This window comes from Mixophyes fleayi, chromosome 9 (genome assembly GCF_038048845.1).
Source record: "Mixophyes fleayi isolate aMixFle1 chromosome 9, aMixFle1.hap1, whole genome shotgun sequence".
NCBI lineage: Eukaryota > Metazoa > Chordata > Amphibia > Anura > Limnodynastidae > Mixophyes > Mixophyes fleayi.
The window spans coordinates 116588355-116613340 of NC_134410.1; the positions used below are offsets into that span (position 1 = coordinate 116588355).

Below are 24986 nucleotides of genomic sequence, written 5' to 3' on the forward strand. Positions count from 1 at the left end.
CTGTTTCAGTCGCTGCAATACAGTAGTTAGTGGCAGGTGACCAAAGTGTGTGGGGGGGTGTGGGGTATGTGTGTGGGAGGGGGTGTGTGTGGGGGGGGTGCCCTTCATCGTCAAATGGGCGGGGCAAGGATTATGATGATGCAATTTGTATTATCATGGCACATCATCACCCACTTGGCAGGCTGGTGAGCGCCCTTCCAGGAGCGTAGTGTGCCCTCCTGGGAGGTCTCCCAATAATGCAGCAATCTCCCTGTTAGTCTGGTGGTGTAGACCACTATGGGTAGAATGTCATGCACTATGTAATTTTGTAACTTTGGCGCCAGGAGAAACTAGGCCCACATTTGTGGAACACCCACAAAACGCAGTTGTGGCGGCTGCCTCTTAGGTTCCTGCCAGTAGATTATAACACAACATCTTTATATAATGTTCTTATTATTACATGTGGTCCTTAATTCCGCTAGGAGTGGGGGGAGCGGCTGTGCTGGGGCGCACATGGCTGAGAGCTTAAAGATATAGGATATTTGGAGCCAGGGTGTGGTGATATGGATTTGGGGAGGGGTTGATACAGCAAAAGTACCCGGTTCAGGGGCAAGAAATGTAATTTAATTCCGAGCCTTAAGACAAAGGGCTAGATTTACGAAGCTGCGGGTTTGAAAAAGTGGGGATGTTGCCTATAGCAACCAATCAGATTCTAGCTTTCATTTATTTGGTACCTTCTACAAAATGACAGCTAGAATCTGATTGGTTGCTATAGACAACATCCCCACTTTTTCAAACCCGCAGCTTAGTAAATCTAGCCCAAAGTGTACTGTACAGTCCCGTCATGGCACTAAAGGTAGCGATGGGGGATCAGTAGAGGACAGTTGCCCACTCTGGTTTACAGAAGGCGCCAAGAGACCATGTACAAGTTGGCAGAGCTGAATTTAGGTGGCTCAAGGGGCCCCTGCTCCCAGAGGGCCCCTGTTGCCCACTGTCCTCCATGTCTGTGTAACTCACACTGTCACACATACATGCATACACGCCATTAAAGTTCAGGGACGCACACATGTGGCTGCCCCTGGTCACCACACAATCTTGCTACACCTCTGATAAATATTAATTCACTCTAAAATATGGACAGCTCCCCAGTAAGCAGCTGAACAGTCCATTTTAATAATCCCAAAGACAATAAATAACGTGCACTATATAATTTCATGCTTAGATCCAAGGCCACGGCTTATTTTCCTGCTCTTTTTAATATGCAAATTAGTTCTCAGACTGAGAATTCCAGAGGACATCGTGAGAGCCAGAAAATAAATAGTCAATGTGCAGCTAATTTTTATTGGCAGAATTGAAGCACGCTGACACCGGGGCCTAAACAAACAGGCGTCACTCTCATGATATGTTAGAGTCTCCATGGAAACAAGGGGAACGAGCTATTAAGAAACAGATAGTGAATCTCCAGGCTGACAGCGCAGTGTACACCTATTATGTGGTCTGCATGACACCTACAGGCGTAGCTGCCTTTTGTCTCCGGAAATTGTTTGGTCCCTTGAGATGTTCTTATTATCAATAATGTCCATATAATTCGTCTTATTCTGTATACTGAATGCACTTTTCACAGTAATCCAATCTTATTCTCCAGGCTTTGCAACCTAAAGGCCAATTCCACTTTTTAAAAATGCTTCTAATAGGACTCCCTACTGTTAAGTGCTGTTAATATCCCCTGATAAAACTGGCCCTAGACAGAGTACGTCGCTCAATGCATCTGGCTTGTGTCCTGCTGTGACGTTATTACATTTCCAAGACTCAGCGCCAAGCGTTATCTACAAAAGATTCACTTCTAAAAAACTGTTTTGACACTTGTTATAAAGGACTCCTAAACTAAACTTGTCTGTTCTCCTGGAACGTCCACAAGGCTCCTGAATATTGGGGGGGTGCTCCAGGATTCCTCCCAGAACCCACCTATCCTTCTTGGAAAGAGGGCGGGGCCTTGATGACGTGACTTGCGCCATTATGGCTCACAGATAAGGCCTTAAGACACGAATGGCATCATCGTGGCTCCGCCCCCGTTGGGTGAACAGAAAAATCTGCCTAAGGCAAAACAATTAAATGCAGGTCCAGCATGAGTTGATAAATCTGGTGTTAATATAAATAACAAAACTGGTGCACAAGCAACATCAATGTGCTGTAACCCGTAGCAACCAATGTGGTATTAGTTATTATAAATCTACAATACACTACATCGATTGTATCTGATTGGTAGCTGTGGGAAGCAGGAGCATAACTAGAATTCTGTGCCCCCCCCAATAGAAATTTTTTAAGGAGCTTCCTAAGCTTCTAGGAAGGAAACCCTCCGATCCACTCACTCCCCTTACCAGGCTGATCTGCACACCCTGCTCAGAGAAGAAGGGGTTTCAGAATGCCTGAAGCAGCAGCTACCTCCATCGTCATGCCCATCATCATTTATATAGCACCAACATATTCCGTAGCGCTTTACAATTGGGAACAAAGGCCGTACCAGACCGACTGGATAAAACCGATAACGAGGTGAGAGGGCCCTGCTCGCAAGCTTAGAATCTATGGGATGTTCCCAGGGCCGGATTAAGGGAATGGAGGCCCCTGGGCTAAGGGGCCCTCCATTCCCCGCGAGGCCCCCAATGTGAGCCGTCCGCCGCCCCCCACCCCCCGCGAGGACCCCCCCAAGCACTTACCTGTCAGTGCAGTCCTCCGTCCCGGCGCGCTGAAAGCTCCTTACTGAGGAGATCTCGCGAGAGTTCACTCGGGAGATCTCCTCAGTAAGCAGACTACAGCGCGCCGGGACGGAGGACTGCACTGACAGTACTCAGCAGCATCGATCGGGCCGGGGGCGCCCCCGCCCCCGACCGATCAATAATGCTGCTGAGGAGTTTGAAGGGCCCCCTGGATGCCCGAGGCCCCTGGGCTATAGCCCAGTTAGACCTCGGGTTAATCCGGCCCTGGATGTTCCCCATCTCATATGGAAAGGGGTGTGCCTGGAGCGAGGGATTTCTGTACCAAAATCACAGCTGGGGGCAGATTGGGTCTTGTTCTACATTTTTATTTTATTTTTGTTAAACTGACAGACTCCCCCAAATCCTTAACCAGCCCTAGTGCCAGTCAAAAAAATAACCCAGCTTGCCGCCCACCTCCCAGCAGGGGCGGATCTAGACTTTATGTTTAGGGGGGGCGATTTTGTATAATCACGCCCCCTCCTTTGCTCTGATAGGCTGCCCCGCATTAAACCCCGCCTTTTGCCCGCGATTGACCCCACCCCCTCCCGTTGTGATCGCCGGCTGGGACCACTGATTGGCTGGCCCACATTTAGCCCCGCCCCCCCGCTCGCGCTTAGCCCCGCTAAACTTCCCGTTTTGATCGGCGGTTGGGACCTAGCTTTTTGCTGCTAGGGGGGGCGAATGCCCCGATCGCCCCCACCTGGATCCGCCACTGCCTCCCAGATGCAACCAGTCCCTACTGAAAGACACTGGGACCCTCATTGCTGTGTTGGCCATGAGTAATTAATAACATTTGGGCCCCTAAGGTGGCAGCCGCGTGGTCCCCAGTCTACTGGGCAGGATCTCTATACCCATTATTACCTGCGGTGCTGTATGGCACAATGTACGTGAATGTAAGAGCGGGTGGCATAACTCTTACCTTACCGTCCTCCGTCTCGTCCTGCCTGGCTATCAGCCGTCTCTGATAATACGACCAGACGCTAATGCACTTCCTATCTATAATTAATGAGATGAACATCTCACAGCCTCTGCTCTCCATTTCTGATGAGTCCCTGCAGCTCCTCACTCAGCTCTGTGTATCGTGTTCGTGAAGTGACATTTAGGGGCATATTCAATTTTCCAAGTAACGCGGCTTGCGCACTATTACAGTTATTACGGTAATAGTGCGCGTAATTACCCTTATTACGGTACCTTTAACGCCGGCTTTCAGCTCGCAGCTCCCTGAAATCCCGCTTAGAATTACTAGAATTAGAATTACTTTTGCAAGTAACACGGACAATTGAATTTGCCCCTTAGTCTAATTGAATTCTCCCGGAATTTTAAACCTACTGCTGCTAGGAACATGTTCTTCCTAATCTATCCACAAGGGGCAGTAGTACTTTCATTTTTATGAGAACACAACAAGTTTGGGTGCTAGGGGCGCATCAGCTATGGGCCCTCCAATGCCGGGACGACCGCACCACCAAGGCCCCCACTCCCCCTGCCAAGCTCCCACTCAGCTTTCAACGGGGCAGAGAGAAGGACTCTTATGGTAGTATGGCAGCACGGTGCATGTACCATGGGTGCATGTCATACTTGCCAACTTTTTATAGTGTCGGTCCGGGTATCCCCACAGAGGTATGGGCGGAGGAGGCAGGGCTTAGACAAAATGCATCATTTTTAGCTCCTGTGATGTAATGCCACAAGCGCGTCATTTGACAGGGGCATTTGGCCCAAAATGACGCGATTCCCTAAGAAACGCGTCATTGCGGTACTAATTCTGCCCAAGTGGGCAGGAAGCGGGAGGTTGCCCTACCCTCCCGGGAGTCCAGGAGACCTACCTGGAGTTTGGGAGTCTCCCGGACATTCCGGGAGAGTAGGACAAGTATGGTGCATGTGCTGCACTGCACATGCTCAGAAGAGGATATCAGGAGCAACTGCCTTTTATTTATAGAGTATACATACACAGTACTTATATGAATATCTTGGTGAAATGAAACGTATGATTCCCTACTGTCCTTGTCCACGTTGTACTTAACCAATGCAGCAAAGGCCACTTGTTAGATCTCCCGCAATTATGCTCCCCAGCAAAGTTATAATATGATACGATATGACATGTCCACATACTGAAGCTGGATATAAAGGTTCTTCGTTGCAGGACATAAATAAAATACTTAAAAACATAAATGGAAATGGGCTATACACACTAACGCAATTCGTTTACCATTATCATATAGGAAATGATTAGCAGAGGTCATCAGAGGTCATCATTTGGGAACGACTTCATATAAAGCTCTGGGACCATAGAATTCAGCTTTGGGAAATACACTGATTTACTAATGTGAGGAGCGACTGCAGAACACATTAGGACAGCGGATCCCAAAGCAGCTCCCAGGGGTGCCGTGGCGTTGTCACAGGGGTGCCGCAGCCAGTAAGAGAGAAAAAAAAAAAAAAAAAATTACCAATCAGGCGGCGCCGCCGTAATGGTAAGGTTTTTTGGGGTTTTTTTTCTCTTCCTGGCCCTCAGGATGTAGAGGGGGCAGAGTGAGTGGAGGTGAAGGAGGGCACAGAGTGAGTGGAGGTGAAGGAGGGCACAGAGTGAGTGGAGGTGAAGGAGGGCACAGAGTGAGTGGAGGTGAAGGAGGGCACAGAGTGAGTGGAGGTGAAGGAGGGCACAGAGTGAGTGGAGGTGAAGGAGGGCACAGAGTGAGTGGAGGTGAAGGAGGGCACAGAGTGTGTGGAGGTGAAAGAGGGCACAGAGTGAGTTAGCTGTAAATTATTCTTTGACAGAAATAATTGAAAAAAATATATACAAATATATAAAAATATTATTTTCCCTTGTATTTATGTGTATTATTTTTGCATACAACTAAATAAGTATTTCTGTCCTGACCTAAATACTTATTATGTTTTTTTTGACCAAACTACTTATAAAACAGGACTGCTCAGTAATTATTTTGGAGGGGTGCCTTGAAAAAAAATTATGGAGAATAAGGGTGTCGCAAACGGCAAAAGTTTGGGAACCACTGCATTAGGATATAAGGTCAGGTGACCAGGGATAGGAACATGTACTTTGCAGGGAGCTGACATTTAACATCTGACGCTTGCCCTTCCCCAGCACAGACTGGGTGATATTTAATCCTGCACAGACCCTGCCCTGTTATCAGTCACTCGGGATGTAGACGCTACTGTAAAGAACATAAGTTTGATGATGTTCTATAAACCTAATATCCCTGCCAGCAGCATATATATATATATATATATATATATATATATATATATATATATATATATATATATATATATATATATATATATATGTATGTATGTATGTATGTATGTATGTATGTATGTATGTATGTAACTACCGCCTTCATTGCAGAGTTATAATTGGGGAATTCAGTACATCAATGGAAGCCTGTCATTTATTAATAAGCTACTTTGTAGAGGAATTTTAGCCTTAAACTGACTTTCCTTTGATTTTATAGCCGAGAGCTAAAGTTACACATAATGGGCTTCATTTAGCTATAGGAGCAAATCCCAATTTCCACCTGGGGAAATCTTGCAAGGGGTAAAAATGCAATTTTTTTTTGTATGCAGGGTAAATACCGTCTGATATTCTATGCAAGTACTGCCCAGCTTTATTTCTAGACTGTAATTTAGAGTTGAGCTAGGGCACGCCCCCTTCCCAACTCTAAATCTATCAGCACATTTTAAATTTGATCTCCTGCAGCGCAACATGGTTTTGCCAGAGGGAAAAACTGTCCCTTTTAGCTGGATTTACCTAAATGAGGCAAAAACATGTCATTATTTTAACACTTCTCCGGGTTTAATTTAAATTTAAATATGCAAATTACAGCGCAGGTTAAATTCAGCGCAGAATATTTTGGTTTTAAAAAAAAAAATCAGGATACAGATGGAATATGCCAGCAAACATGAGAGAAGACAGAACAAACGAAAAGTAAACAGTATATATTTCAAGAACAAACAAAGTATGACAAATTAGATCGCACACTGAAAAACAAATTCATGCTGAAAGGTCAACATTAAATTCACGGCCATTTACCCAACACATATTTGCAAGACTGAGTGATGTACGCTTACTGTAAATGCGTTGCCAGAATGAATGGGGGCTTCCAGCAGCTGCTATGCTTCCCGGGACCCTCTGCTCCTTGTCACCTATCCAGACTTATAGCGCCAGGTCACATTACAGCCCGGCCCTGAGCCCCGGCCTAATAAGGTCATGATGGCTACCTCTCCAGCCTACTTACAGGTTCTAAGTATGGCTCAGTCCCCAGCTGCACACACACACACAGACACCCCTGGGCATTCCTTATACAGAACCATTAAATGGGGACCGATAATAATTTCATCTGATCTGCCTGTAATTAACCACTGTATTCTGCAAGTCATTTCTGTGAAATCTAGCGGTGCATTTGGTAGCTGTGAGTTTTTGCATTGCATATTTAAAGAAATCACGTTACATCGCAGACCTGAGATCGGCTATTTGAATTCAGAAGTCCTAAGATCTCATTTAGTAGCACATTTTTTTACTAAAAGTAGCCACTCGATACAGTCATGTTTCATTAAACATGTTTATGATGATAACATTTCATTAGATTGTTTGCAGATTATTATAAGAAACAAGTGGCGACATTGTGAATTATTAACATGCTGGTTATAAGCTTTCCTTACTCTCTTGTAGCTCAGCTGATCACTGTCCCAGGGCTGGTAACACTTCACTGTATGCTTGGATCAATACAGTATGGGCATCACGGTGGCTCAGTGGTTAGCACTTCTGCCTCACAGCACTGGGATCATGAGTTCAATTCCCAACCATGGCCTTATCTGTGTGGAGTTTGTATGTTCTCCCCGTATTTGCGTGGGTTTCCTCCGGGTGCTCTGGTTTCCTCCCACACTCCAAATAAACATACTAGTAGGTTAATTGGCTGCTATCAAAATTTACCCGTCTCTGTCTCTGTCTCTGTCTCTGTCTCTGTCTCTGTCTCTGTCTCTGTCTCTGTCTCTGTCTCTGTCTCTGTCTCTGTCTCTGGGAATTTAGACTGTAAGCTCCAATGGGGCAGGGACTGTTGTGAGTGTGTTCTCTGTACAGCACTGCGGAATCAGTGGCGCTATATAAATAAATGATGATGATGATGGATAACTGGAGATGTAGCATATTCGTGAAAGGGAAACCTACAATATCATCATCATCAATTTATTTATATAGCGCCACTAATTCCGCAGCACTGTACAGAGAGCTCACTCACATCAGTCCCTGCCCCATTGGGGCTTACAGACTAAATTCCCTAACACACACACGGATCAATTTGATAGCAGCCAATTAACCTACCAGTATGTTTTTGGAGTGTGGGAGGAAACCGGAGCACCCAGAGGAAACCCACACAAACACGGGGAGAGCATACAAACTCCTCACATGAACTTCCTATTTTGAGAATAGGTCACATTTTCTGATCTCACATACTGGTAATCGGGTGTGAGAAATAGCAGCTATTCATTACTTGGCCAAGGGAAAGGGTGTTCATATTTTTTTGTATGTGTTTATGTATGCTTGTTTTTTTTCTTCATCTTTTTCTATTGTACAGCGATACGATTGTCCCATACATAGTCTTGAATTAATGAATAATTCTTCATCCTTGCCTACTCTACCTCCTCCTAAACCCTCATGTCCCCTCCATCTACTACCTCTGCCCACCATGTCCACTTGTGTCCCATTTGCTCCTACTGTCTCTCATTACCCCCTTCCTCTAGAATGTAAGCTCTCATGAGCAGGGTCCTCTCTACCTATTGTAGTCATGTATGCGCTATTAGGTATAATTGTACTCTTGCATGTGTTATGTTTCTTATTGTATTCTTCTATGTCATATCAGAACAGCAATTGCCCGGCGCTACGGAATCTGTGACGCCCGTTAAATAAACGATGATGATGACTATTCCACTGATCTATCACCCTTTTTAGAAAACAATCTCTCCTTGTGCTACCCTTCATTCTTACTCCCTGCAATGTCAAAGCAGGCCTCCTTGCTGTAGATACAGATTATATATATATATATATATATATATATATATATATATATATATATATATATATATATATATATATATATATATATATATATATATATATATATATATATTTTGAGGCTCCTGATGGCACAGTGGTTAGCATCGCCACCTCTCAGCTCTGGGGTAATGGGCTTGTGACAAAATTAACCCTAGTATGTTTGTGGGGCAGACGATTTAAACTGCAAAAAAATATGTTGGCACTATATAAATAAATGATGATGTTCCTCTTATATCGCCTCTATCCTTTGTTATTCAGCCCATGCACCATGACAGTAGCTCTTCTCTGGACTTACTGTAATTTATGTTCTTATTGGAGCTTGGTCTTCCTGGTGACCTATAAAGTGGTAATATGACCTCTCTCCCCTGCTATTAATACCTCTTCCTATACAAACCCTCTTCCCACTGCCTGACTAATCTGCTGCTTTAACTTATATCAGTATAAATCCAAGGTCCTATTTCTGGTGACATTACCTGGCCGTGTATTCTGTACTCTGCTTTCACAATTTGGTGTCTCACATGCATTGTTTTATATTTTGATTAATATATACATATATAGGATGTATACGAGTGGCTCAGTGGTTAGCACTTCTGTCTCACAGCACTGGGGTCATGAGTTTGATTCCCGACCATGGCCTTATCTGTGAGCTTGTATGTTCTCCCTGTGTTTGCGGAGGTTTCTTCCGGGTGCTCTGGTTTCCTCCCACACTCCAAAAACATACTGGTAGGCTAAATGGCTGCTATCAAAATTTACCCTAGTCTCTCTCTATGTGTGTGTCTATATTAGGGAATTTAGATTGTAAGCTCCAATGGGGCAGGGACTGATGTGAGCGAGTTCTCTGTACAGCGCTGCGGAATTAGTGGCGCTATATAAATAAATGATGATGTATGTGTGTGTGTTTCTGCATAAACTCTTTTACATGGGAAGAACAGACTGAGTGGCTGCACTATCCGTAATATATCCAATAAACAGCCACAAACTCATACAGTGCTGACTGTAGCGTTGACAATCGTTCAAGGTGCCGTCTCTTATTGGTAAAAACAAGAGTATCCTGGGGCCAAAATGCCCTAATGGTCCCCTTGCCATCTCTATGGTACATTATGCCATCTAGACTCCTATGCACAGCACATAGTTTTATTAGAAATATAAGAAACGGACAAGTGTCAGAGACTTTATAACAGCTGGCTAGTGAGCTTCTAAACCAGTGCTGGCTAACCTGTGACACTCCAGGTGTTGTGAAACTACAAGTCCCAGCATACCCTTCCAGCAATAAGCTGCTATATATTGGCAAAGCATGCTGGGACTTGTAGTTTCACAACACCTGGAGTGTCACAGGTTAGCCGAAACTGTCCTAAACGCTAAAAGTTTTGGATAAAAGTTCAGAGATGAACACACGTCCTGAGTTATATAATACACCAGGAGCTGTAGCTTTAGACGGAGCTGAAATGCCATACAGGAAGGTGACATGATCTGTTACCTGCATCCACCCCAGATAGTGTCACTTTACCAAGCAGGCTCTCGCTTACCCTCTGTGCCCAGTCCAGTCACCTACCAGGAATTACCATGGTGTCATTTGATAGACATGACGACTGTAGACACGGTACTTGCTGGCCCGTGGGTTTTAAGATACGTGTTCCATGGAATCCTAAACAATCCTACTAAAATTACAATATCATAGAAACTCTGAACGTTGTTGCTCTGCGTGTGTTTCCTAAAGACCGACCTTCCCAATCTGATCTCGTCTGGATCACTGTTTGACCACAATGAATAGGACCCTTGTGATCTGTTCGGTCAGATCACTAGATTACCCTACCAGCAAATGTATCATAAATTATTAAAAGTATACAAAATATAGCAAAACTATCTGCACCACAAATTTATTCCAAGTATATAGAATGCAGCAAATTGTAGTTTGGGCAATCCATATTGCAAATACACACTTCTTTTGGACACAGGGCAAATACTGGATGCTGTTGCATACTGTACACACACACCGGCCAAGTTTATTATTATATTGCATTTTGGAGCTGGGCTAGCCCCGCCCCCTGACAACTGTAAATCAGTTTGTGCATTTTACACCCCTCCCCCTGACATGTCTATTCCAAGGGGTAGACTTCGTAAAGTTTCTAAAAATGAAAAGTGGAGGTGTTGCCCATAGCAACCAATCAGATCCTAGCTATCAATTTATCTAGTGTATTCTACAAAATGATAGCTAGCATCTGATTGGTTGCTATGGGCAACACCTCCACTTTTCCTTTTTAGAAACTTTAGTAAATGTACCCCCAGGTGCAGTTTTGCACCCAATAGATGAATTTGCTCCTAACTTTAAAACAACCCCAACATGTATCACAACTTATTGAGGTATCTAAACATCCATCCATGCACTGAAAATGCAAAGTTACTGGATCACTTTCTAAATTATAAATCTCTGTACTGCTATACTGGAGAATGGATTTTTCTGAGTTACTTGGCAGTGAAATGTTTCTTAATGCAATGGAATTTAAGTCCATCCGCTGCAAGTACATTGTATCCTTACACCTAGTCCTCTTTATCACTCTTTATAATGCTCGAGTATATGCCATGAGTAAATCTTACAAAATACATTGTTCTTGGAAAACTTAAGACCCATAAGGAGATCACTGAATTAAACCACAGCTGGGAAGAGAAATCCCAGGACAAGGAGAGTGGGCACCTAATAAAAATATGCTGAATTGACTCCTCCACTTACATTAGATATATCCTACAGATTGTAAGCTTGTGAGCAGGGCCCTCTTACCTCTCTGTCTGCCTATAGCACCCCCTCGTTTTATTACTGTGGATGATTCCAATTGTAAAGCGCTACAGAATATGCCAATATGCAGGGGCAAACACAGGATTTGTGGAGGGTGTTTTCCACACCACGCCGCCAGTGGGCGTGACCAGCATGCATGGGGGCGTGGCTATAATTTTAGACAGTGCTTGGCTGCTCTCCAACTCATCCTATCCCCATAATATACATGGGCAATGCTGCCTGCACTACTGTTAGGTGCACGCAGCTCTCCCTTTTCAAGCAGAGCTGTGTGAAGCGGGAACAGGGTCCAGCCACCTCAATTATACAGTGCCACAGGCTTGGAGGGGGGTTTCCATGCACTAGGAAACCCCCTCGGTTTGCCTATGATATGGAATATGTTAATAATAATAATAATTAGATGCGGTTTGTTTGTACACTGAAATTTAAAGTTGATCTAGGACGTGCCCTACCCCAACTATAAATCTGTCCTCACATTTTAAATTGACCTCCCCCTCCAATGCAACATAGTTTAGCCAAGGTCAAAATTGAATCTGTTTTTTTTTGCTTAGCTCTCCTTAATGAATGAAGCCCAAAAAGTGTAAATGTACTTATTTGCCCCAAACACTGAGCAAATGAACTGTCTGAGCCATTATTCTCTATCGTTTATTGTCTTACTGTCTCTCCCGTGTTAACTAGAACTATTTAATACCAATGTGTAGCACCAGTTCTATAAACTCCAGCAGCAAATTCCTAAATATTTTCGAAGCAGAACATTTTGTGTGCAGGATGCTAGAAGTTATGCTATATTAATGAATGGCTTTATCACGCCAGTCTAATAAGCCGTGCCATTTCTGCAGCACTGCCTTCTGGGAATACCCATAAGTCAATTGTATGCCCACAAACCAGTGCTCTGAACATGAAGTGCTAATCTGCATACTGGTCCCCGGTGACTTGTTTAAAACTCCCTGCTAGCCTAATAACATTATATAATAATGGTCAGGTTATGGTTTGTGACAAAGCAATTACTAGTTAACACTTCCTACATATAAAATGGTGCAAGCAATGTCTTATTCTAATTTTTATATACGGCTGATGACTATAAATAATAAATATATTTGATCACGTACTAAAAGCTAACGTACAAACAAAGGGGGTTATTTAGTAATTTGCACAGTACAGCAACCAACTTATTTTCATTAACCTAACTTCCACTAGGTTGACCGAAGCTAGTTGCCGATAGGCTGTTATCAGTTACTGAACTTTGCAAATTTGTACATGACGCAAAAGTTACCAGGGATTTTTCCTACTGCCGCTACAAGCGACACCATTCCAAATGGCCAATATAGCATTGACATATTATCATAGAAGCTTTACAGACAACTGAGCGAGGGCAAAATGTATTCACACCTATAACCCTAACCAGCCTCTAACCTAGCTTCTCCACCCACGGCATTCAAAGTCATATTACCTAGTCATACAGTATATTATTAATAAGTGAGGTGCCCCAATAGCTATGCAATGAAAAAAACAAAACACGGCAGCTTCTACCAGTGCTAGCGGAATATTATAGACGATGGTAAAATAACGATTACTATTAGTAATAATATATGGAGCCACTATAGTTCTCCAAGGTGAAGTTTTCATTTTCGCCAAGAGAACAGAAACTCTATATGACATATTTTTGAGTCAATTAAAAATAATAATAAAAAAATAACAGAATTAAAAATCTACTAGTTGCTTAAATTCTGTGTAGGCATTTTATGGATCACACAGGATTTACAGTGAACGCTGGATGGACCGTGACTGCCGTTAGGTGTATTTTCTTGCAGTTATGGTCCAGTGTTTCATATGATTATCTCTATAAGGATCAATGATCCCTACCATATAATGTCTAAGCTGTGTTCAGCATGTAGACCCCGGACACCTAGAAAGTAAACTCCTTTTGCATCCAGCTGTAGGCTATAAATCATTCCTCACAGCCAATCTAAAGCTAAATTTATCAAGAGACTTAATTTCTGCAATTAGAGATTTGCAGGTTAAAAAAAACTGGGATTGTCCAGAATAAAAAAAAAAAAACAAGTCTCTAATCCCACCTTAGAAAGGTAAGCAGAGGCTTTATTTAATGATATAATAATAATCAATGCAATCTTCAGTAATAGATTAATCCTTGCAAACTAACAGTACACCCACATTCTGCATGACTCAATGCTGCAAAATGCAATTATGTTGAATTAAGAACACCTTCCCCCCGGTCTTCCATTCTACAGCATGACCCCCAGCAACAGGTGGCTATGACTGGTGAGACTGCAGACTGTCCAAGTGACAAGAGAGGCAGCGTCTGGACACATGATTAACCCCTTGATGCTAATGGAGCATGTAACCCATAACATTCAAACTGCAGAGAGCAGGAATTAATCTTCAATGGAGCATCCAAACGTCACACAAGCCTCCAGGAAATCACATGTTAACCTATAAATGTCTGAGGCTGGAGGTGGTGGTGGTGGTGGTGGTGCTGTTGTTGTACTGACCTGTCAGTGCCTATGGCCAGGGAACCCAAGGAGCAAGAGAGGAGAAGACTTGGTATCTTCTTCAAGCAGCTGCCCTGGCTATTTGTGCCTCTATATATAGCTGTCTGCTGCAGTGCATGCTGGGAGCGGGATGTCTTGCCATATCCCTTAGCCTGGAAAGGACAGCAGTAGGCTCTCAAGATGTGGGCTGCATATAAATGTCAGGCAAGCATAGAGCAGGAGAGAGGCAGAAAGCTCTGATGGGAAGGTTATAGGACAATTTGCACAAATTGGCATATTTTCCAGCATTCCAGTTGTCAACCACATCCTATTTTCTAAGTATGGGAAGATGACACATAATTTATTAGTGTCATTGTACACACAATGTTAGTAATCTGCTCCAAGTGGGCACGTTAAATGTTCAAAGTGCACCTATTTATCTACATGACTGTGACTTGTCTAGGCTCACACACACTGTATATATACACATCATTATAGATTAGGATCCAGAGTGTCTGTACTGAACTTGCGCCATTAAGAAACGCAGATGGTCAGAAAGTAAGAAGACAGCATTAGAGGTCCGGGGGTTACTGCTAGGCGTGAAGTATGTATGTGACGTTTAGCTGAATATACTTAGTTAGAAGAAAGGAATGATCTGCAGAGACGTCTAAGGAGTAAAGATTTAGGAAGTTCTGCAAACTTTTATGTTTGATACTTTCAGTTTTCATGTGAAAGAAAGTCACATGGGACAAGAGTGGTTTATGTGACCCAAAAGGACTCTGGGAGTTTCCACACTCTCTGTTTTATTACATAATGGTATGGTGTAATGAAACATTTTTATTTAATGGCTACGACAGAGTACAGGTGCCCGCACAGAGGTGCCAGTCCTATCGCTTGGTCTATGGGTGAGCGAATCAGATGAGATCGCAGTATAGGAGAGTATCAAATGCAAAGTAACATGGGTGTGTGTATATAGAGCAGGATAACACAGGTGATATAGAATGCAGGGTAATATAGGTGAGTACAGCCTGCAGAGTAACATGAGTGTGTATATAGAGCAGGATAACACAGATGATACAGAATGCAGGGTAATATAGATCAATATATAGAGAGAGTAGTATTACATAGGTGAGTATAAACTCCAGGGTTACATAGGTGAGTATAGCCTGCAGAGTAACAGAGGTGAGTATAGCCTACAGGGTCACAGAGGTGAGTATAGCCTGCAGAGTAACAGAGGTGAGTACAGCCTGCAGAGTAAAAGAGGTGAGTACAGCCTGCAGAGTAACAGAGGTGAGTACAGCCTGCAGAGTAACAGAGGTGAGTACAGCCTGCAGAGTAACAGAGGTAAGTATAGCATGCAGAGTAACAGAGGTGAGTATAGCCTGCAGAGTAACAGAGGTGAGTATAGCCTGCAGAGTAACAGAGGTGAGTATAGCCTACAGGGTAACAGAGGTGAGTATAGCCTGCAGGGTAACAGAGGTGAGTATAGCCTGCAGAGTAACAGAGGTGAGTATAGTCTACAGAATAACAGAGGTGTGTGCAGCCCGCAGAGTAACATAAGTGAGTACAGCCTACAGAGTAACAGAGGTGAGTACTGACTGCAGAGTAACAGAGGTGTGACCAGCCTGCAGAGTAACAGGTGAGTACAGCCTGCAGAGTAACATAAGTGAGTACAGCCTGCAGAGTAACAGAGGTGAGTACAGCCTGCAGAGTAACAGAGGTGAGTACAGCCTGCAGAGTAACAGAGGTGAGTATAGCCTGCAGAGTAACAGAGGTGAGTATAGCCTGCAGGGTAACAGAGGTGAGTATAGCCTGCAGAGTAAGAGAGGTGAGTATAGTCTACAGAATAACAGAGGTGTGTGCAGCCCGCAGAGTAACATAAGTGAGTACAGCCTGCAGAGTAACAGAGGTGAGTACTGACTGAAGAGTAACAGAGGTGTGACCAGCCTGCAGAGTAACAGGTGAGTACAGCCTACAGAGTAACATAAGTGAGTACAGCCTGCAGAGTAACAGAGGTGAGTACAGCCTGCAGAGTAACAGAGGTGAGTGTAACCTGCAGAGTAACATAAGTGAGTATAAACTGCAGAGTAACAGAGGTGAGTACAGCCTGCAGAGTAACAGAGGTGAGTACAGCCTGCAGAGGCATACTATAGGTGCACATACTGCTCAGAGTAACATACAGTAGGGTACGTACAGAGTGCACAGTAACATTACATACGTGCTTTGCCCTATTGATTCAAGATACATTGAGGAATAATAAATGTTTTTATATTGCAGAGTAAAACATTTGCATTTGCAGAATGAATTGATGGTTTAACTACAGAAAGACATATAGATCAATGGGGTTCTTAACCTGAGGGCGGAGACCTGAAACAGTGAGTCACAATCCCATGTATAATGTGCACCCAGAACACTGTTAGCAAAACTATAGTGTACCTCTACGTAATAACTACAAGTATATACATCTAAATCATATATTTATTTATTTTTTCAACTTTATTTAAAGAGGAAACAAATGAAAAACAAAAATAACTTCCAACATAATAAACAAAGTAACATGAATATACAAGGTGTTTCCTCTTATTTTGTACGTTTGATAAGGAATGGGGGGGTGGGGAACTGGGGGGGAGAGAGAAAGGCCAAAGAAAGCATCTAAATCATATTTTAATTTTATTTTATATACAGACTTAGCTGTTTTTCTTAATAAAAAGTAACAGTAAACTATTTAATAAGAAAAACCCTATTATTGGGTCTTAAAGCTGAATCTCAAATGGGTCAGAGGATAGAAAAGATTAAAACCCTCCGATACTGAGGGGTGAGTCCACTGTTCCTGGCAACGCATAGGCAAGCATGACGAGAGAGAGGGCGCGCTGCGGGCCCTTGTGTGCAAGCTGCAGGTGGGGATTATCACTGCTGTAGGCATTGCTGAGTGGCAGACAGTGAAGGCCTCATAGGCAGTTTCAGTATATAGCTGGAACCCAAGAGAGCGCTTGGGGTGCACGTGAAGAGGTATTCGCTACCCGTAGTCACCTGACTGCCCTAGAGAAGCCTGTCTGTAAGAGGGGATAAGAGGCATCTATGAGAGAGACGAGCTGCAGACTAGAGAGAGACATCCCCAGGAGCCTGAGAGGAATTAAAGAGAGAGAGAGAGAAAGAGAGAGACTCCAGCCAACCGAGAGCGTCAAGACATTATCAAGAGCTGCAGGATGCCTGGTGATTTTGGTAACACTCAGATAGCGGAGGAACTGTAAATCCCATCAGATCCAAGCACTCTAGAGAGTCTGGGAGATCTATCTGGTAAGCTCGCTAGGCTACCAGTGAAAGAAAGTTGTGTTATGCAGATTTTAATGTGAGGTTAGGGGGTCAGCCCCGCCCATCTTTCTTACTGTTTTGTGATTGGCTGTCTCAGCTGTGATTGCCAACAGCAATAGTGTAAGGAAGCGGCTACAACTGACCGCCTATGGTTGACAAGTGATACGTTTCACATTTGTGGTCAGCCACACAGCACTGACTATTGTAACAGTGTAGTGACAGGAGCATGTCTAGGGATTAGAAAGCACAGGGGAAAACGTAAGAATAGGGAGCGTTTACACCTATCTGTACAAGGTTTGGTTTCTGTTATAATAGCAGATATAGACCGCAAGTCAATCACAAGCATGACTTTTATAAATATAAATTGTAATAGTGCCACCAGCAGGACAGTTCATATAAGGTATTTTTCAACAATTATAAAAACAATAAAGTTTTTCTTCCGCAATAATGAATTACTCTTTAATTATATACCCAACATTGTTTAACCAAAAAACATCCAGCGTCCGCTGTATGTCATATAGACATGCGAAGACTCATTCGTAGGTTGGAACAATAATTACATTATATAACCCAATACATATCATCATCTATTTATTTATATAGCGCCGCTAATTCGGCAGCGCTGTACAGAGAACTCATTCACATCAGTCCCTGCCCCATTGGAGCTTACAGTCTAAATTCCCTAACACACACACACAAATAGCAGCCAATTAACCTACCAGTATGTTTTTTGGAGTGTGGGAGGAAACCGGAGCTCTTCATCTGTCATAACCATCGGCTGAAAAGATCCTGACTCTGCACACTCCATAGAGATCTATGGACACTTCCGGTCCTGAGTGCAGACACACTGCAGAATTGGAACGACATTGTTCCATCGTTGAACAATATTTTTAGTTTGGTTTAAAAATCAAATTAAACGATACAATGAGCTTTGGAACAATAATCGTTCATCATCGGAGCGTACACGCTAATGCCATATCGGGCCAATCATTATTGATCGTGCGATTGGCACGATAAGTGGCTAAAAACCCTGTAGTGTGCACCCAGACTTAGGGTAGAGATAATGAATTATGTCAATTATTACATGTATCTAAGAAGCTTTAAACACAAAGGGCTAGATTTACTAAGCTGCGGGCTTGAAAAGGTGGGGATGCTGCCTATGGCAACCAATCAGATTCTAGCTGTCATTTTGTAGAAGGTACTAAATAAATGACAGCTAGAATCTGATTGGTTGCTATAGGCAACAGCCCCACTTTTTCAAACCCGCAGCTTAGTAAATCTGTTGCTACAGTAACGTACACATGAACGGAATCATTATGTATTCCGCAGCTGAGAAGACAATTGATTGACTCTCCTGAGCGTTTGATCGAGCTGCATCGTCAACAGCAACCTCTACAACCAGACAGAAAAGCAGATATGAAGATAGAAGTCACTGGCGCTGTTCCTCCCTGGGGTCTGCCTGTTGTATATATATCTTCATCTACAGTATCAACACCAAACCCACGTCATATAATCTGATTTCAGATGTCTGGAGGTACTCAGCTATCTATTGAAGCAGATGTGATTTGATGGAAGACTTACGCAGAGACAGTGATGTGAGCAAAAAACTGATTAGTGACCACTCAGCTAGAAGATGGCTCACAGTACCGCTCATAGCGGGAGACATAGAAAAGTGTAAACTGCTACACTCACCCGGCTGCATCAAATATTTTACAATATTTGAAATAACCCGTCGCTCTCCGGAGAGAGTTCAGCTTGGACTGTAGAACAAGACACAAACACTACAGCTGTAGAAGGTCGTCAGAAGCTGGAATGGGTCATTGACTGGGGGTAGAGCTAAGAGAAGAGGAGGGATTAGGACTGGGTGCCAGCTCAGACTGGCGTGGGCTTTAGGATTGGGAGGAAAGTGAGGCTTTTGTAGGCATTCCCTACTGGGCACCCCGTGCAATCTGTACGATAAATGGATTCCTCTAACAAAAGACATTATCCAACTTCTCTTCCCTGTATAAAGTCCACCCGTGCATTGATATGACTTTCGTAGACGCAAGCGCCACTCAAACAGATGGTCAGACTGCCACTGGCACATATAAGAGGCTTTATTATTGAAACCAGAGATTTGTTGACACGATTAAACGTTAAATCATTGAACACTTCAAGCTAAATAACAACCCCTGAACTATCCAAATCAACCATCTGGGAAGCCCACAAGGCTACCGTGAGAGGGGTCTTTATGAGAATTGCACAGGTCAAAACAAAAGCTTTGAATCAAGAATCCAAACTCTCACTCCAAAATGCCAGCGCTTCCATAATAAATTACTAGAGCTGCAAGACCAACTCAACCAAATCCCTGTGAGATAAAGCAATACAATGTCATAGACAGAGATATTACAGTGGGGAAGGGGGATAAAGCAGACTCACATGAATGAAGGATAATGAGGATCAATTACATATGATACCCAATAGATAACTGTCAGATTCCAAGAGTACTACAAGGTCCTTCAAAGCCTAAGGCCCTTATTTGCGGCTCCTAGTCCTTCCCGTTCTCACATAGACCGGGATCCAATTCCTGTAAGCTTCTTTCCTTTACCAAATATCAACTAGGGTCCTTGTACAAGGATATCACTGATAGGTTTCATAGGCAAACCCAGGGGGGTTTCCTAGTGCCTGGAAACCCCCCTTTAAGCCTGGGGCACTGTATAATTGAGGTGGCTGAACCCTGCTCCAGCTTCACACAGCTCTGCTTGAAAAGGGAGAGCTGTGTGCAGCTAACAGTAGTGCATGCAGCATTGCCCATGTATATTACGGGGATAGGAAGAGTTGGAGAGCAGCCAAGCACTCTCTAAAATTATAGGCATGCCCCCATGCATGCTGGCCACGCCCACTGGCGGCGTGGTGTGGAAACCCCCCTCTACAAATCCTGCGTTTGCCCCTGGGTTTGACCCCTCAATATTACAAAAAATGCCAGTTACACCGGCCTATCCATTAACAAGACTATTTAACGTAGTCCTTCAGGGTTCTCTCTAGTATAAGCTTTTACTAGACGCAGACAACTTTCTGTTGCAGCACCAGTTATCCTGCACTAATCTTCTCAAAGAAATCCATACTTACAGCTTTCTATTTATAAGATCGACACAGATAACACAGAAGTTTTAGATCTTAGTGTATCTCCACACACATTCTCCACACACATGGTAGCATGATAACAAATTCAAATGGTTACTGCAATCCTTCAAATACCTGGGTGCCCAAATAACTAGGGGCCTGATTCATTATGGATCTTAACTTAAGAAACTTCTTATTTAAGTCTCCTGGACAAAACCATGTTACAATGCAAGGGGTGCAAATTAGTATTATGTTTTGCACATAAGTTAAATACTGACTGTTTTTTCATGTAGCCCACAAATACTTGATGGCTTATTTGTACACTGAGATTTAAAGTTGATATTTGTGTGCTACATGGAAAAACAGTCAGTATTTAACTTATGTGCAAAACAGGATACTAATTTGCACCCCTTGCATTGTAACATGGTTTTGTCCAGGAAACTTAAATAAGAAGTTTCTTAAGTTAAGATCCTTAATGAATCAGGCCCTAGAAAATTAACTATATTCCTGTACTTCACTAGAAAGCCCTAGATGCGCTGGCCCCTCTATAAACAAGTATATTTAGCTCAATCCTTTAGGGTGGATCTGTCAGTCATCCCCCAAGCCAGTTAAAAACCCCAAATCTTGATGGGGTCAAATAACGTGACTCTGCAGATCAATAAACCTAATGTATTTCAAGTGTTAATGTACACAAAATATTAACTCATACTAAGCATCTTGTTTAATAACATGGCAAAATGTGCTGTAACCCACCAATCAGATTATAACTTCAATTTTTCTAGCGTGGCATAGAAAACGAATGCTAGCATCTGATTGGTCGCCATGTAATACTGTTTGTGTGTTCCGCTGATGAATCTTTGTGACGACTATTACAACAGAGAGCAAAAACATTTAATTGACAGGATCAATTTCTTTTAAAACAACACTGAACTGGAAATAAAAGTAAGTTAGAAAATTACTTAGTTTATCTAAACATACCAGAGATGTGACAGGTCCACTTTATTTATTTAAGCGTATACAATTCAGGGGCAAATGCAGGATTTGTAGAAGGGGGTTTCCACACCATGCCACCAGTGGGCGTGACCAGCATGCATGGGGGCGTTGCTATAATTTTAGACAGTGTTTGGCTGCTCTCCAACTCTTCCTATTCCCATAATATACATGAGCAATGCTGCGTACACTACTGTTAGGTGCACGCAGCTCTCCCTTTTCAAGCAGAGCCGTGTGAAGTGGGGGCAGGGTCCAGCCACCTCAATTATACAGTGCTCCAGGCTTGGAGGGGGGTTTCCAGGCACTATTTAACCCCCCTCGGTTTGCCTATGCAATTTAACTAATTGTGTATTATGTATTTATCGCTGTCACTTACATTATACAGTATATTATCACATATGTAATTATATTATCACATGTTATTAATACTTTTATTACATTGCAAAGGAATTTGTTATACATAATATATTCCTATACAAAGGAGACATTGATATCAATACTGAATCCTGTAAATGATTATTAATTATTATTAAATTATTCTCAGTGATGTAACTGGATTCTATAGTCCTACCTGCACAAACCGTATATATTGTGTAACTAACAGACAAACATACCGCACATACCAACTGGTACCAAGTTATTACCCTGATAAAAGGCAGGACAGCCGTTACCTGTTCAGTCCGCTCCACCTCCCTGGTCTGTGTGGGGTCTTCAGAACAAGAGGTGCGGGCGCCCTGCGGACAGAAATCTACAGGAGAGAGCGGGAGTCACAGAGAGAAGGGAGCAGGTGGAGCCATAGGGAACAATATGGGATCTGCAGCTCACCCACCTTCCACTCCTAAACCGTCTGGGAAGAGAAGTCCTTGTACGGCACAGCAAATGTCCTCAAAGATACAGTTCTCCTCTCTGTCTGCATCAAACTGAGGGATAAGAAGGATCAACAGTATTTAAGTTAGTAGGATGTTACAGCCACACAGGAACGTTTAAGTGGCAGTAAAGAAGGTAGGTACATCACTAATATGAACTTTACAAAAGCCACCAGAGAATATGTCTATATTGTATACTGGCCACCAGAGAATAGGTCTATATTGTACACTAGCCACCAGAGAATAGGTCTATATTGTATACTAGCCCCCAGAGAATGGTCTATATTGTATACTAGCCCCCAGAGAATGGTCTATATTGTATACTAGCCCCCAGAGAATGGTCTATATTGTATACTAGCCACCAGAGAATGGTCTATATTGTATACTAGCCACCAGAGAATGGTCTATATTGTATACTAGCCACCAGAGAATAGATCTATATTGTATACTAGCCCCCAGAGAATAGGTCTATATTGTATACTAGCCCCCAGAGAATGGTCTATATTGTATACTAGCCCCCAGAGAATGGTCTATATTGTATACTAGCCCCCAGAGAATGGTCTATATTGTATACTAGCCACCAGAGAATGGTCTATATTGTATACTAGCCACCAGAGAATGGTCTATATTGTATACTAGCCACCAGAGAATAGATCTATATTGTATACTAGCCAATAGAGACAGGGCTCTGTATTGTACTTTCGTCACTAGTTAATCACATGTTAAGTTTATTGTACGTGGGATACTAGTGATTGGACTTTGTATTGTACACTAGCTACCAGAAAATGGGCTATATATCTTCCATTGGTCACCATGATGGGCTCTGCACAGGGTCAATGTTAGTATATTGTGTGGACTGAGGCATAGTGCTTCTGTAGTGTGTGCGGTAACCATGTTCATACAATAATAGTACAATAATGTGTGTTTACTGTGTCTACTGGATCACAAACATACTATCCAAACTGGCCCTTCCATTTAGACTAATTAATAGATACTTGAGTTGTAAATGGAGAATGGAGCGTGTCCATTTACAACTCAAGTATCTACTTATAACCGCGGTAAGTCCGGTGCGTGACGGTTCCCCAGGACATCCGTAGCTCCTCTTTCCCACCTAATAGCAGCACTCACCCTGGCTATAAGCCCCTTGTCTTGGTAATACTTGACAATCAGAGGAAGGTTCTGTTTAAATGTCTCCAGTCTTCTGTCGATAGCGTGAGCGTTGTCATCAGGCCGACCTTGCTGTGCAGAACGTTTCTCCAACCGCTGACGTAAGCGTTGGCTTGAACACGACAAGAAGATCACCAGATCTGGAGTACAAATCTGTGGGGGACACACTCAATGCTAAATGTCGCTTAAAAGTTCTATTATTAGCAGCTAGAAGAACTTATATGAAAGCATGGTAATGAAGGTGCCATTGATACACCCTTACCTGTTCTTCAAAGGTGAACGCCTGTCCAATGTCTCTTGGAAAACCATCAACTACAAAGCCACTAACATCCTGATGGTTGATAAATTGCTGCTTCAATTCCTCAATTGTTGTTTCCTGAAGAAAATGAGACAATAACAAGAAAATCTGACCAGGAGTCATATGGTGGGTTTCAAGGAGAGCACTTGGACTATGGAGTCTTATAGCACTGCTATACAAGACATGCCTCCCACTATGAGGAGCACTGCTACAGAAGAAATGATCATTGAGTGCCTCCTACTACAGTCGCTGTGGGGAGCACTGCTGCAAAAGAAATGATCTTTGAGTACCTCCTCCTACAGACACTGTGAGGAGAAGTGCTACACAGTAGAATGAGGAGGGGAATGTTATACACAATTACATCATCACAAAACACATCACCTACAGTCACTTTGAGGAGCACTGAAGGAAATGAGGAAGGAAATGTTATATCCACAGAAATAATTGCTATCACATTGTTTTACAGGCATTGTGAGGAGCTCTGCTACATGAGATAATTAGGGGGGTAATGTGATATCACAAAACACATAACCTACAGTCACTTTGAGGAGCACTGCACTGGCATTCAAGGCAATGATTAGGAGAATGTTATATCCAAAGAAATAATTACTACCATTATGTTTACAAACACTGTGAGGAGCTCTGCTACACAAGGTAATGAGGAGGGGAATGTAAAACACATTGACATAATCACAAAAAATATCACCTACAGTCACTTTGAGGGTCACTGCACTGCTACTCAAGGTAATGATGAGGGGCATATTATCCACATAAATAATTAATACCTCATTTTGTTCCAGGCACTGTGAGGAGCTCTGCTACACAATGTAATGTGGAGGGTGGATGTTTCACACATTGAGATAATCATAAAATACATCACCTTACAGTTACAGTGAGTAACACATCACTACTACACAAGCTAAGGGGCATGTTATCTCCACACAAATAATTACAAACCCATCCTTCTACAGTCACTGCGTGGAGCACTGCTACACAAGACATGACCAATGAGCATGTTCTATAGCCACTGTGAGAACAACTGCTACACAAGATAAGGAAGACGGGAAAGCCATCGGTAGTGTGGGCAAAGTCATTTTTAAACATCTCCAATTGTACCCAGATAGTATAATTATAAAACACAGAGGAAAAAAAATAAAGTGCATTTAGCAAAGGTTGCA

At 42.9% G+C, this 24986-nt stretch overlaps 1 protein-coding gene across 2 annotated transcripts in view; it reads right to left on the reverse strand.

Annotated features, from left to right (window-relative positions):
• The window catches only part of AK1 (adenylate kinase 1), a 55790-nt gene that overhangs the window by 17035 nt on the left and 13769 nt on the right, over positions 1–24986 (reverse strand). The window contains exons 5-8 of one of the 2 annotated variants that reach the window (XM_075185158.1): positions 23773–23886; positions 23472–23663; positions 22307–22397; positions 22149–22225 (exon numbers count right to left, since the gene is read on the reverse strand). In XM_075185158.1, coding sequence (XP_075041259.1) covers positions 22149–22225; positions 22307–22397; positions 23472–23663; positions 23773–23886 — 474 coding nt within the window. Of the gene's footprint in view, positions 1–14094; positions 14213–22148; positions 22226–22306; positions 22398–23471; positions 23664–23772; positions 23887–24986 lie in introns of those variants that run through there. The other variant, XM_075185159.1, reaches the window with a different exon arrangement.